Genomic DNA, 15,295 nt, shown 5'->3' with positions numbered 1-15,295 from the left:
CAGAAATGATTGAGTAATCTTACCAGATGCTGATATTACAATAGCCAGTCTTAACGGTTTACGTGATCTGGCTCTTGATTTTATTAATGTTATTTTTTATTTCTTTGCCGGGAGGCAAAGATATCAAACATGCGCGCCTTTATAGAAACAGCCTTTGTGCACAGCTGGCATTGTAGTCTACTCTCCCAGGATCAGGAAACAGTCCTCCGTAAAATGTGCTGCACACATCTGAATATTTGGGTTGAACTGTTCTGTTACAGTGTTGTAAATACAACTTAACCACTGATTTCTAATCGTGTCCTCTTTTGGAAGACCAAACATAGTTTCGCTTTCACAACGAATCGCCCTCTTTCTTTGCGTGAACATTTGGGCAGTGTTATGCAAATCTTCCCACACAGTGACGTAGACATGTGGGGGCGTGTTTAAATAAGCCGTTTTAGGAGGGCGTGGACGAGTCTTAACTTTTATCTCTTTGGGTTTGAGACTTTAGTCTTTGCAACTTCAGGGATCTTATCTATGCACGAACAGCTTGTAACACTCCAAAGAGAAATGAAAACTTGAAATCGCATCATATGACCCCTTTAAGTTACAGTACCATTGGCTCACTGACCCCCTGGAGGTGTGACCTCCGTAGAAGTTAAAAGGCCTCAGTACTCCATGACCGCCCTCTCTTCTTCTTTCATCATCTTCTCCTCTATTACTCTCTTCTTTTATGAAAATAAAAGTAGTAAAAGAGGTAGTCATAAGTGATAATCAGATGTAGCCTGCGTTCAGCTGTAATATGAACATAGCCTTGATTTTACACAGCATTTTTCTTGTCATATTCTTTAACCAAAGTTATAAGCAGAGTCTCACATTTGCTGACGTTTCACATGTATCTTTATTCGTGATGGCAAAATTATTACATTAACCACAATTAAATAGTCTTCCAGAAAGAATGTACAAATGATTATAGAAATAGCTCCTTTTTCAAAACCTCTCGTCACGCTGAGGAAAACCGCAATTTCTTCTCAGAATGAGTGTGCAAATGACGTTTCATGCTGCTTTGACTTCTGAAACTCTTCTCACACTGAGGACAATTGTAAGGTCTCTCTCCCGTGTGAATCCTCTTGTGAGTCTTGAGGCTTCCTTTAGCCCTGAAACTCTTTCCACACTGTTCGCAGGTGAAAGGTTTCTCTCCAGTGTGAGTTCTCAAGTGATCCTTGAGGTGTCCTCCTTTTGAGCAACTCTTTCCACAGTGATGGCACATGAGAGGCTTTTCTCCGATGTGAATTTTAACATGATCCTGAAGGTGATTCGTGTCTGGGAAACTCCTTTCGCACTGATGACATTTAAAACTGATCTCTCTTGAATGAATACTGATGTGATAATTAAGGTTTTCTTTATATCTGAAACTCCTGCCGCACTGATCACATGTGAATGGATTCTCTCCCGTGTGACTTCTTATGTGAGCCTGTAGGTTTCTTTTAATGGTGAAACTCTTCCCACACTGAGGGCAGGTGAAAGGCTTCTCTCCAGTGTGAAGTCTTATGTGGCCAATAAGGAGATTTTTCTGTGTGAAACTCTTCCCACACTGAACACATATGAAAGGTCTCTCTCCAGTGTGAATCCTCGTGTGAGTCTTAAGGCTTCCTTTACGTGTGAAACTCTTCCCACACAGTTTGCAGGTGTACGGTCTCTCTCCGGTGTGAATTCTCATGTGGTCATTAAGGAGTTTTTTCTCTGTAAAACTCTTTCCACACTGAGAGCATATTAATGGTTTCTTCTCGGTGTGAATTTTCATGTGAGTCTTAAAATATCCATTTGAGAAACTCTTCCCGCACAGTTTACAGGTGTAAGGTTTCTCTCCAGTGTGACTTTTTATGTGGACATTAAGGGTACTTTTCTGTGTGAAACTCTTTCCACACAGTTTGCAGATGCAAGGTTTTTCTCCAGTGTGAATTCTCATATGAACATTAAGGTACTGTTTCCGTCTAAAACACTTTCCACACTGAGGGCATATTAATGGTTTCTTTTCAATGTGAAATTTCATGTGCATTGTAAAGCTTCCTTTCCGATTGAAAATTTGTCCACACTTTTGGCAGGTGAAAGAGGTCTCTCCAGTATGAACTCTAATGTGGGAATGAAGGTTTGTACTTTGTGTTTTTTGAGCTTTTTTGGGTGAGGAAGTCTTTTCAGTTTGTGAAGAACTAATCAATTCATCTTCAGTTTTGAAATCATGCTGTTTTTCATTTTGATCTTTCTCTTGAGTTTCATTCAGTTCTTGACTCTCTTCTTTCAGTGCCATCAAGTCTGAGGTGAAAAGACACAAATACAAGTCAACATCAGTTTAATGCAGAAGCTAGAACACTTACTAGTCACACTGACCACTGTCTGCATCATCTTAGTCTGGAGGACAGAGGATAAGCAGTTACTGGCCACAGCATTTGCCAAGTTTAGTCTGAAACGAAAGAAGTGCCGGTCCTCACTATACACAAAGTACGCAAGTTGCATACAACCCTTAAACAACTGCTCAGACATTCCACAACCCATTGCAGCTGTGCAATTAATAGAATCTTAGTTGCATTTTATTATTTCGACTATCAACAATTATGCAAGGAGTGAAATTATTTCCTTATGAAATTAACTCAAGAAGCCAAAACTCAGGAACTCACACAAAACAGATGCCATGCAATAAAACTTATCTGGAGAAGAACTCTCCAAAGAGAGCATACAAAACCTCTCTCCTCGCTCATTTACCACCCCCTTCGCCCCCCTGCCCCTCCCTCTTTTTCCCCAAAAAGGTTTCACTCAAAGTTCATTAAAGGGGTCCTATTATGCTTTTTCACTTTTTAAATTGTAGTCAGTGTGTAGTGTGTATGTTTGGGCATAAAAAAAAGATCTAGAAAGTTACAAATCTCAAAGTCCACTCCAAAGGGAGATATTTAGTTTTTTTTAAATCCCTTTTCAAAATTCCCGCCTACAGAAATTCGAATGGTTGAGGGGTGGGGAGGGGCGAGGTTGTGGTTAAGAAGCTTGGTTTAGTGAGCGCATCAGACGAGACGACGAAGAAGAAGTGCTGCTGCAGAGTTAGTGCGTCAGAGAAAACCAAGAAGAAGAGCTGCTGTGCTGTAGTGTCAAATTTTCGGCATGTCTAGAACAATTCTTACAAGTATAACACGACGTAGCTGGGCGCCGCGGACAGACGCCGAACTGCACCGCCGGTGTGCCTACACTCATACAAAATAATGTATTCGAATTTTAAAGACGTGGCACGACGCGACGCGATGCTGTGCTTCTCGTCCGGTGAGCGACCGCCTGAAACTCAGTTTTTTTTCACCTCCGTGCCCAAACGTCTTTGTTTGGGCTTCCAAAAGCGGATGATGTCAGGAAACAGTGGATGCAATTAATTTTTTTAACTCTGTTCCTGAGCATTATAACCCCAATTTGCTATTGTGTGCTGCGCATTTTACTGAGGACAGCTTCCACAACATGAGGGAGTACAGTGCCGGATTCGCCAAAAGCTTTTGTTGAAAGACGGAGCAAGAGGCGTGGCTGAAACACCGTCTAAGCTGTTCGCCAATCACAACGCACTGGGACAGCTAACCAATCACAACACATTTTGTTTTTCGGAAGGCGGACCTTCATCAAAGCCGGAACTAATCGAGCCGTTTGTGCCAGGCTGGAGAGAAAGGTATTTTAATAATGTAAATTATGTGAAAAATAATGCGATTTTCGAACCACCAAGCATGAGAGCATGTTCTAGTACACCCCCAAAACAAAATCAAGACTAGGACCCCTTTAAGAATATGTATATCCCACATATCATGTATCTTGCGAACCTGTTGTTTTTCCCCTTCATGTTTGGTATCGTTCTAAAGGTCTCTGTGTGATTGGTAAATTGGTCTCAATTTCACAGTAGTCATTTGCACTATGAGAAATATTGAAAACTTGTGTAGAATTGTGTTCTGCTGAGGAGGGGGTGTGTCCCTCTTTAGGGGTCTGTGAGAATGTTTATCTATCTCCAGCAAGGTGTGACCCTGGATCGCGACAACCTAAACAACCAAAAGGTATTTTATGTTTTTACAACTGGTTTGAAGATTTCTTTGTTGTCTGGTCTGAGTATATAAGGGAAGTGAGAAAACACTACTTTGGGATTCTATAGCCAGAAACCCCCATGCAGTGTGTGAGAGTCTCTAGAGCTCTGCACCAGAACTCTCGCTGCTGTGTCTCTTTGCTGTCAGGTATGCATCTCTTTGAGCAATCTTTGAGCAATCAATATTATGCATTTATCTGAATTGGAACTGAATTTAATTCTGAATTGGCTTCTAATTGTTTCATTATGTAATTGGCATGATACAATTTTACCTGACAAATAATAAATTGTTATATTTGATTTATTCTGATCTCTTCTGAAATAATTTTTCAAGTAGATTAATGTGTAGTGGTATTTCCGCAAATCTGCGTTCAGGACAGATCATACGGACGCACCAATGGATGAACCATGGGGAACACCATTAGGGGCTTCTGATTTCTGACTGTCACTGGCTTAACACGGTGTAGCTCTCGTGGTTATAGGGAAAAGACACTTTTTGTTATGAGCATGCAGGGTGCAGCTCACGTAAAGGTATTATAACCACTCTGCATCCTCTGAGTAAGTTTAGAACTGACGAGTTTGTGTCTCTGGTCCCTAATGAACAAAGAATTGAAAGGATTTCTAGAATACTCAATACATAAATTAATAAACAATTGATATTTGTGATCAGTTTTGAATTAGAAACATTGCCTAAATTTAATGATCACTTGAAATTGGAGTCAGATTGAACACGGAGCTAGACTAAAATTGGAACTAAATTCTGATCAAATCAGAAGCGCAAGTTAAAGACCGAATACGCATTAAACCTTCGACCAGGCCGCTGGATTCAGCTTTTTGGGGCTGCGGGTGGATCCTTACAATGAAAACACAATGCTGCGTTCTGTTTCTGTCATTTAAAACATGGTGGTTTTCCTTGCATGTGATCCAAGATGGTGTGCAACAGACAGGTATAGGCTACTGCACAGAGTGCGCACTTCAATAGAGAAATACACTCAAAAATGTCAAAATGCCTTTCTTGGTGAGTTCTCACTTCAATGCAGTCAGTTATCTCTTAAGGCCAATTCACACCGCACAGACAAATGGCAACAAACAAGTTGGCTCAAGTCGGCTATTGGATTTAGAATTTTAGGAAAAATAACTGTCATGTTCACACTGCCCCAACAGACACCAACAAACCTCGAGTCACAGACAGTCAAGTAACACCGTGTCTACATCGGACGCGACAGTTGTCACATCGCGCCACTTCCAGTGTAGACAGCGACACTCATTATAATCAATCAACCTTTATTGTATTTTGTCGTGTCGTGCCGCTCGCGTCTGGTGTAGATGGTGTAAGTCTGATTGGGGGCAAAACTGATGATCCTTTAACCACAATCAAAATTGTACTGTTATTAATGTCTTTGCATGTCATTCTTTGCCTGAAAAGATGGCGAATAAAATGAAAGAGGCCATGAGTGAAGCACACTTTAAGTGAAATATGTGCATCATCATGGCAACGGTTCGTGGCCCCGTCAGTTTGTTGTAAAATAATTTCACACTGCTCAGACATTCCACGACCCAACAAACAGTGATTAAGCATGTTCAGTCGAGTGAAAACAAACTCCAGCAGACGCCGACAGGGGTAACACACTGGTCCAACAAACTCCAACAGACTAGTTCGTTGGCATTTGTCTGTGCATTGTGAATGGGCCTTTAAGTGAACATAAACAGTGGTAAAGTAATCAAACTGAGCACTAATACTTGCAGTGTGAGACATGTAAAATATAAAAACTATCGGAGTATTCCAGGACATCATTCAACTTCAACTAGCCTGTGTTTTACTCACCTTCGAAGCATCCTAGATGTATGTGACTTTCTTCTTTCAGACGAATCCAATCAGAGTTATATAAAAAATTGTCCTGGCTATTCCAAGCCTTTCAATGGGAGTAAGCGAGTGTTTGTTGTCAACAGTTCAGAAGACGTGAAATAAAGTGCGTGCATCCGTAATAAAACATCCCTCACAAGGCGATGAATAAAGGCATCCTGTAGCGAACCCATGCGTGTAAGATAAGTATCCATATTTCAAACATAATAAAACACTTTTCTCTCACTTCCGGTATGTCATATGCGGAAGCAGTCCCGGCGGATGACGTAAGACGTCGGTGTTGCGCGATTAGTGACAAGCGCAGAGAGAGAACAAAACAAAACGGCGGTCATGAATTAGAAGCACAAAATGAGGATTTGTAAAGGAAAATGTCGGAGGATTTCGATATAAGTCAAGAGGAGACTGGTTTTCCTTTGCTAAAGTAAGCTTTGCTCCTGCGTTTCTCAGAGGCGCGCGCACAACGCATACGTCTTACGTCATCCACCGGAACGTCTTCCGCGTACCACAGTCAGCGGAAGTGAGAAAAAAAGTGTTTATTATGTTTGCAATATAGATATTTATCTTACAAAAACGCATGGATTCGCTACAGGAGGTTTATTCACCACCCGGAGCCGTGTGAGGCACGTTTTATTACGGATGAGCACACTTTATTTCACGTCTTCTGAACTGTTGACAACAAACAGTTCAATACAATGGGGATACAATGGTTTATCCCCATTGTAAGGCTTGGAATAGTCAGGACAATTTTTAATATAACTCCGATTGGATTCGTCTGAAAGAAGAAAGTCACATACACCTAGGATGCTTTGAGGGTAAGTAAAACACAGGCTAATTTTCATTTTTGGGTGAACTAACCCTTTAAAATCAATAATGCTGTCTATACTTAAAAAAAATTTTTTTTAAACATTTAAAATTTTTGTTAAAATTTTAGGAACTCCCTTTGTGTGTGTGTCAAACAACCCCCCCCTCTGCTCCTATCACTAACTCACTGTTTACAAAGCTAACAGTTGCCCTTCATATACAGTACATACGGCCAATGGCTATGTTTCCATCCAAAGTTACAGATTAAACCTGTGTGCAAAATTTGAATATTGCATAAAACATTTGCGAATAAAGCACCATTTCCATTCAGGGAGTTGAAGAGAACAAAATCTGATTCCTGATTACTTGCACTAAATATCATAAACAGCAAAACGCGGTCATGTTATCTTATTTTCGGAGTCTGCTGTTTGGGAACGCAGTTCTTGGAGTTAATTATAACGAGGCACTTTGACGAGACTTTGCTCAAGCATATTAGAATGCCAAAACTAGCATTTCAGATGCTGTGCAATGAGATCGGTCCTTTGGTTTGTCCAGTTTTATGCTGTTCCATCGCAAAGTCACATGTTTTTTTTTTTTTATGTACATCAAGGAATTTATTCAGTAAAAGTGTTTCCATCATAGTTTATGCGCATGTTTTCTTACCGGATAAGAAATTGATCCTACTTAGTTGAGCGCATATGTTTTTTTATACACATTTTTAGAATTCATGCGCATCTTGGCATTTCCATCCAGTGTTTTTTTATGTGATATCCCAAAATGCGAAACATAGCTAATGTCTCGGAAGTAAGTGCGAGCAAGCATGGCAGTAAAAATATAAGAGCTCCTCCAGCTTTTAGAGCCGATGTGTAGGTGCACTTTAGTAAAAATTCTGAAAACACAACCCACTTGCTTCATCACTTAACAGGACACCACGCACCTCAGCCAAAACCTGTTGATTCAAGGTAAACTACACTGGATAATACCACCAACAAGCTTAAAGCTCGTGCAAAGAAAATAAGTCGGTGGTGCATTTCATTTGTAAGGACTTGCAGCTGTATAGTGTGATTAAAAACCTTGGCTTCAGGCGTATGGTGAACACTACGGAGCTGCGCTATATGATCCTGAATCGACACAGACACATAACAGACTTAGCACTGCCCAGGATTTACAAAGAGGTAAAGATGAGTGTAAAAACCTCACCTCTGCAGAGAGAGAGTGGCCCTGACGTGCGATGCATGGACATCTAGATATAGATGTAAATGTTTCTAAATGTATTCTTGAGTTATCAGAATAAAATTAGCACTTGAAAACAACTTTGAGTTGACTACCGTATGTTATTGTTTACAGCATAGTAGAGCATACTATTTCAGTTTTATGAATATTTCTGTCATGACAACTCTCAGAAGAATTTAGCATGGTAATGGATATGACAATGTTAATGTATTTGGTCTTGGTGGAATAGATCTGCTACGCTGCTGCTGAATTGCTGCTGCTGCTGGATATTGTTATAGTTGTAGATTATTGCTGCTGCAAGCAAATACAGGAACTTGCTACTGCCAATGCATACGGTGATACGTTGCCATGAGTATTTAAGACATACTGCTGCTGCACAAATAACATATAAAATAACCCGTAGCAGATCTTTACAGGTGGAGCTGGGAAGGTGGAGGGTTTCAGATAAGAAGAGCTCTCAGGCCCTCCATAGACAGCAAGGGTACTTACACGATCAAGGCTCAGAGACGTAGCAAGGAGATCGGTAAAATAATCCATGTGACATCAGGGGTTTAATCGTAATTTTACAAAGCTACGAGAATACTTTTTGTGCGCAAAAAAAAAACCCTGGTGCCATTTTGGAGAATATCCACTGAACGCAAACAGTGTATGCTCTTCTCTGTCAGCTGCGTCACGCCGGATACGTTGGATACACAGAAGACCATATGCTGTTTGTGTTCAGTGGATATTCTCCAAAATGGCACAAGGGTGGATTTGGCACAGGAGACGGATTTGAATAAAGCCGTTTTTTTTTTCACTAGCAGAATCAGAAGCTGGTCTCTGTACAAATCCACCTGTTACTAAAGTTCAATTCAGAGTTTGTTACTCACATTTATGTTGTGAGTCTTAATGTGAAGACACGTGTGCTGCTACACGAGTTCAGGAGAAACACTCATCATAGATCAACTTCTGAAGGTTCATTTACAGCTAATGCTGTTAGAACGTGAAAGTCACAACATATGTTTCTTTTAGTGCACACGTGTTCTTTTTTCAGTTTGTGTCACTCAAAAACATTAACGTTTGAGTTCAGCTTTAAAAATGAAAACCAACCTGTTTGTGTCTCAGTATGTTCATGTTTCTTGAATGTGAATGTTTCTTCAATCTTCACGTCTTCACTCTCTTCTTTAATAAATGCCATCTTTATAACAGTGTGTCACGTGGATCTCAGCTGCTTCAGGAGGTTTTTTTTCTGTGTTTGGACACTTTGTCCTGTTTAAGATATAATTAAAAGAAATTAACAGAAATCATGAATAATTAACAGGAAAAAGAAATACAATCCAAACTAAATCTTGGAGAGCATCTCAATCAAATTTCTTAGTTTAGTAGTCAGTGCACTGGTCAGGGAGTGAGTCAGAGATAATGGCCTTAAATCACCTAATAAGACACACACACAACCAAAACTAGCACTCAAATGAATTAAAATGTTCATTTCACATGTTTGTGTTTGTTGTGCTTTATAGCAGGGGCCCGTTCTTCGTACGTGGCTAACTCAGTTAGCTGGATTTGATTGTTGATGATTTGGCTTGATCTTGGATTGTTTGGTTCTTCGAAGCTCATCCCGGAGTTGCTGTCATAGCAACAGATCCGTGAGCTTAAACCTGCTCGGGAGCAGCTTATTTCATGTAAACAGGATTAGATCGCATCTTTTTAAGCAGAATTGATACTTAAAATCTGTAAGGGGCGTTACATTTCCGACGAGTGCTTGCGGTGTTCGGCCAATCACAATGCACTGGGTCAGCTGGCCAATCAGAGCAGACTGCGCTTGTCAGAAGGAGGGACTTTGTAGAAAACGAAGTGTTTGAGAGAGGCGGGGCATAGAGGACCTACAATAATGTACAGTATTTGACAAATAATGTGTTTTTTGAACATTAAAGCATGTCAACATATTCTGTTACACCAAATACACAAAATAATGATCTTTAAAACAGCATCATATGACCCCTTTCATCTTTTTTCATCTAACAAACAGGCTAACGAATAGCTCGACACAACTCATACCGGGGAAGAGTCTAGACAGGGCTTTCTTCTGTGTAGATATAAATTCTATATTTTGCATCAGCTGGGCATAATTCCCGCCCACGTGTAGAAATCGAATATTCAAGCCGTTTGTTTATTTTTCTACTTTCCATATTAAATAAAAAAACGAATGATCGAATGATACACAGATGTTTTCATTTGATTTGTTATACAATTATAATTCTGACTTCTGATTAACAAAAGCAAAAAAGGCCTTGAACACTAGCTTGCTCTATTCTTTTTCTATTCGATCTGTTTTCTTTTTATTTATAATATGATTTATTTTTTTTAAACCTTGCTACGTGTACTGCATTAAGCTAACTGAGACTTGTTGTAGCACTTGCATATCATTGCTCTTTTGTTAGTTTAGACTGCTTCTATTGTCCTCATTTGTAAGTCGCTTTGGATAAAAGCATCTGCTAAATGTGTATGTAAATGTAAAAATGGATAATAAATACACCTTTCGTATGGAATTAAATAGCAAGCACTTTGAGTGTCTTGTTCATCATATTTATTTTCATATACACCCAACATAAGTGAAATAATATCATCTTTATTAGCACAGCATGAGTGTGAATAGCACTAGTGAGTTTTGTGAAGCAATTGATTCTCCATATCCTTCATTCATTGCAGACGGATAGATAAAGCATTAAAGAGTTACATTTGGCAGTAATTCATTTCACAGTATTATATACAATTCTCTAAACGAGTTGCACTGATTTAAAAAAAGAATTAAATGATTTAAAAGCACACACCTTTCTTCAGCAGAATCACAGACGAGGGGGCGTGGCGCAGCCTGATGTCGTCACACCGCCATACCAAAATAAAAGTCTTTTTCGCCGAATTTACAATAGAAAACAAATGTAAATAATAAGGTAATAAAGGGATGAACTTCAGAGCAATCAAAAGCCCAAAGCTATTAATACAGATGAGCTTTATATCTAGTCTGTGAAGTGAACTGTGAAGTGTTTTCAATGATAAACTAGAGCATTTCTGATATTTTCAATCAAGGACAAACTTTATCTCGATATTCAAATTACAGGATTGGAAAGATCTTTCAAACTCATGAAGAATTTGTAGATCAAAACTCAATGGTTGCGGAGTGATTTAACCATTGAATCCTAATGACAAGTCATCTTATTCCATCTCAGTTTCATCCTTGGATATAAAGGTAATAAATCAAATGTCAGCTTTGTTTGGAGTGGACTTTATCAAAGGTCCATGACTGTAAAGGATTGCATCAACGGTAAGTTTAAAACAGTTGATTTTTGAAATTTAGTTTTAATGGGAATGGTTAAAATAACAGTAAATAAATAAAAGTCTTGTTCGCGAAATGAATTGCAGAGCTGTCAAAAGCCCAAAGCTTATCTTAGATTAGTATCTTGATCTCCAAATTACAGGACTGGATAGAACTTATGAATATTTCAAACTCAGAGATTTTGTGCAACAAAATAAAATTTGTGGCTGCAGAGAGATTTGACCATTTACTTTATTAACTGAAACTGAATCCTTATGACAATGTTTTCATCTTATTCCATCTCAGTTTCTCCACAGGACATAAAGGCAATGAATCAAATTTCAGCTTTACTTGGTTAAAGTGAATTTCATTAAAGGACTGTGACTGTAAAGGATGACACTGATGTTGGATTTTGACTGTCTGAATGGTCAAACCTTTAGCATTTTCCATAATACCTGGGAAAAAGTGAAATATACGGTGCAATACACAACATGAGCAACAGGCACCAAAACAGCACATCATTTCATCACAGGTTCAATCATGGTTAGTAGAAAACTGTTAGATATTTCATAAAGCCATCCCTTTTACAAATCAGCCATACATTATATTTTTTCATCCGTCCCATCTTGTAATTCTAAGTTCTAAGTGGTTCCCCTACATCTGGAATTAATAAGCACTTTATAACATTAACAGGCCAGTTTAAATACACCCAATGCAATGTAACTGGATTGATCACTGAAGCACATATTAGGAGGTTGTTGGAGAACGATTTAGATCAGACTGGAGAAGCGTTCAAATGCAGGATGTATCCACACACAAAATGGATAAACATTAATGCCAAAATAGGGCCCAGTGTGAGATTGAGGACCCATTATATTGTGCAAAGTTATTAGATAAAGAATCATAAATGTAAAGATAAATAAACATCAAAGCCTGGTGTGTGGAGCAATTTGTATACCTGTGCAAATTACACACGAAAAAGTGTCTTTCATTGTTGTCCCAAGAGTTGCTCTCTGTGTTGCTCCCACTGTGCTGGAGACAGTCTCCTGGATATGACGAGACACAGCCTCAAGACCATGGAAGGCCTCCAATACTTCTTCAATTTGATGCTTCATGTCTTGCAGTCCAGGGCTGTGTTTCTCAAAAGCATCGTAAGCCTAAGAAGATCGTAAAAACGATCGTACGACTGATCTTAGTATAACGGTCTGTTTCCCAAAAGCATCGAAACTTAAGTAGCACTTGAAAATCTTTGTAGATCTACGAGTGCTCTGGAGTAATCGTAAAGCCCTAAGTGCATCATAAGAAGACAGAGTTATGAGGTCACCTGCTGCACAACTTTAACTATATTCAAGTTCAATGTGATTATGATATAAGTCCCCTATTCCCCTTGATGCCCAAAGTGCCCTTTTGTCAAGGCAATTTTTTATTTTTTATGGTAATTAAACGTCATTTTGTGAAGGCCTGCCCAATCTCTGACCTTTCACCTGATGACTATCCCTCACATTCAGACACCTTGAATGTAGCGCACTACCAGGATGCCTTCATAACTTCCGCGGTGGTGTGCTTGTATACTTATATTATTAAATTATTATTATTATACAAGAAGGGTACATGTACAGTAAATGAACATACTTTCCAGAAGGCCAACAATTCACTAAAAATTATTTTTTTATGGTCTTATGAAGTATTCTAATTTGTTGAGATAGTGAATTGGTGGGTTTTTGTTAAATGTGAGCCAAAATCATCACAATTAGAAGAACCAAAGACTTAAACTACTTCAGTCTGTGTGCATTGAATTTATTTAATACACAAGTTTCACAATTTGAGTTGAATTACTGAAATAAATTAACTTTTCCACAACATTCTAATTTATTGAGATGCACCTGTATTGCTGTTTGTAGCCTGTGGAAGTAAGGCTAGCTGCAGCAAGGGGCTATAATATTTTTGTTCAATATTTTCCTAATGACAATTTTATGATCGGTTTATAAAGGCTACTACGAGTGTTACGGGGCTGACAAGACGTGAGACGTGCGGATCCATGTCCAAGCTTTTATTTAAAGCACAAGAGGTCAGAAACACAGGCAGGGTCCAACAATGGCAAACAGGTATATGGCGGGCAAGACACAAGAATAATCCTAGGGCTAGCGTAGGTCAACGATCGGCAAACAGAATCAAAAGGGCGAGACTAGAGGGATAAATCCAGGAAACCAGGCAAAGATCAGAAACCAAGAAAACAGACAGGGCAAGACTAGGCTAGGACTGGGACTGGGACTGGGACACTAACGAGGGCTCTGTTAAGTAGCTATCACTGCTGGCGATAAGCGCATACAATACTCGGCCGTTTGATAGGAGTCAGATTGAGTGATATATAGTGAATGTGTGATTGGATACAGCTGTGTGCAATCAGTGCTGTGTGCAATCAGTACAATGGATGATGGGATATGTAGTCCGGGATGATATGCAACAGTTTGTGTAGTTCGAGAGTCAATGTAATGGAAAGGGTGACCTCTGATGGCAAGCAGACGGAAGTTCATGGACCGGATTCGTGACAACGAGCACCTTTTCCCCATTTTTATCACAGAATAAGGCAGGAAATTTAGTTTCTATAGGCTACTAAATTATATGTCAATCAGTACTGAATTATTCATAAAGTTTATTTATTACCTGGAGATAACTTGAAAAACACAAATAAACCGTATATTTTCGCAATCGTGTTTATTGTCTTCACGTTTTTTTCTGCTTCTTATTCAGCTCAACTACAGCGATAAGCCGGATGCTTTTGTCCATATTAGGGATTTCCTGCACGTCATAAGTCATTCCTTCTATGAGTCTGTTTTGGACTTTCTGCTCGAGAGCGCCCTCCGGCTTCGAGTATGAATTAAACATACACTGCATGAGAGTGTTGAGCGCTCCAGATATTCACTTTTCCTCATTTTGGATACGAATAAAACGTCAGGTCATGCATAGACTATCGATACTGTCTCTTTGAATTTAAATCTAGAAACCTCTACGTGAACACAGCTGCCCGAATAAAGTGCGGGGGACGAAATTACATTTCTTTCAAATTAAATATTCAAAATGCAGCTAACGTTCTACACAGCAATATAAACAAAGTTGCCTGTTCTCTTTCATTCTTGCTGTTTGATTGGGAAAAGTTTAAAGGGCGTCGAGGGGTCTTGTCTTTATGTTATCTGACTAAAAAACTATTACTTTGAACTTTTTTTATTACAGTATTTATTTTAAAAACATAGAGTGCCTTAAAAATAATGATCACAACCCTGATAAAACTGGCTTATACTGAATTTCTCATCCTCCGATTTATAGGCTACTTATCAATCCTGTTTTTATCATCATTATAATTTTAAAAAATGAATAAATTCAGAACAGGATTATAATATAATTCTATTTTAAATAAGACAGAAATATTTTTCTACAACAACAACAATTTTGTTTCTATTTTCAGAGTGATTAAGAGGTGCAAAGAACTATTTATTTAACTTTTAAACTTAAAATGGTCTTTTCTGTTCTGTGTTTCTTTTTCAAAACTGCGTTACAGCATTTGCTGCTATCAATACAGAAGCATCCGTTTTGATACATGTCTCAGCCAGGAGCACAGCCCTATTAAAAGCCGTGCTCCATGTGCCCCTTTGAGCACCTGCCCCTCCAAAGGTCTCTGCACAGCCCTGGTTTTGATTGTACTTATCTTTATTACTCTTTTTTGTTTAAATTAATTTATGAAATAATTTTTAAAAAACATGATATCATAAATATGTGTACATAGAATAGTGCTGATAAAACATGTCTGCAATAAACTTTTTTTGTCTGTACCTGTAGAAATGCATTGGCTAGATGAAGTACATATATTTGTGCTACTATCACCCTTACTATATACACTTTATATATTAATAATATCTAAACTTGTATGTTTATGTTTGAAAATAATCATCAACCATTAGCCATTCACTTCAGAAACACTTGGAAGAACTCATAAGAATTCTTATAGTAATTCATAGGGCCTTAGGCCTTGGGT

General features: G+C 38.7%; 1 protein-coding gene across 2 annotated transcripts; it reads right to left on the bottom strand.

The window, feature by feature from the left end:
• Nucleotides 1-870: 870 nt before the first annotated feature.
• LOC107574116 (gastrula zinc finger protein XlCGF57.1-like) lies at nucleotides 871-10,819 on the bottom strand. Of its 2 annotated transcripts, XM_016260585.1 has the most exons (3): nucleotides 10,784-10,819; nucleotides 9,063-9,221; nucleotides 871-2,292 (listed from the first exon to the last, which is right to left on the bottom strand). In XM_016260585.1, the coding sequence occupies exons 2-3, from the start codon at nucleotides 9,148-9,150 to the stop codon at nucleotides 983-985; spliced, it is 1,398 nt and encodes a 465-aa protein (XP_016116071.1). In that variant the 5' UTR covers nucleotides 9,151-9,221; nucleotides 10,784-10,819; the 3' UTR covers nucleotides 871-982. The 2 variants fall into 2 exon arrangements, with proteins under 2 accessions (XP_016116071.1, XP_016116072.1); XM_016260586.1 differs by lacking the exons at nucleotides 9,063-9,221; nucleotides 10,784-10,819 and adding an exon at nucleotides 2,368-2,429.
• Nucleotides 10,820-15,295: the final 4,476 nt, after the last annotated feature.

The sequence above is a fragment of the Sinocyclocheilus grahami genome, unplaced genomic scaffold (genome assembly GCF_001515645.1).
Source record: "Sinocyclocheilus grahami isolate Dianchi unplaced genomic scaffold, SAMN03320097.WGS_v1.1 scaffold2118.1, whole genome shotgun sequence".
Classification (NCBI taxonomy): Eukaryota; Metazoa; Chordata; class Actinopteri; order Cypriniformes; family Cyprinidae; genus Sinocyclocheilus; species Sinocyclocheilus grahami.
The sequence above is the reverse complement of the archived record's forward strand: the minus strand, read 5'-3'. Positions and strand labels throughout refer to the sequence as shown.

What these genes read in the sequence shown, in the direction of transcription:
- LOC107574116 (XM_016260585.1), bottom strand. Translation starts at nt 9,150, where the DNA reads ATGGCATTTATTAAAGAAGAGAGTGAAGACGTGAAGATTGAAGAAACA. An exon ending in ACATACTGAGACACAAACAG is followed by an intron (nt 2,293 to 9,062) that starts GTTGGTTTTCAT and finishes TTTTCACCTCAG; the next exon opens with ACTTGATGGCACTGAAAGAA.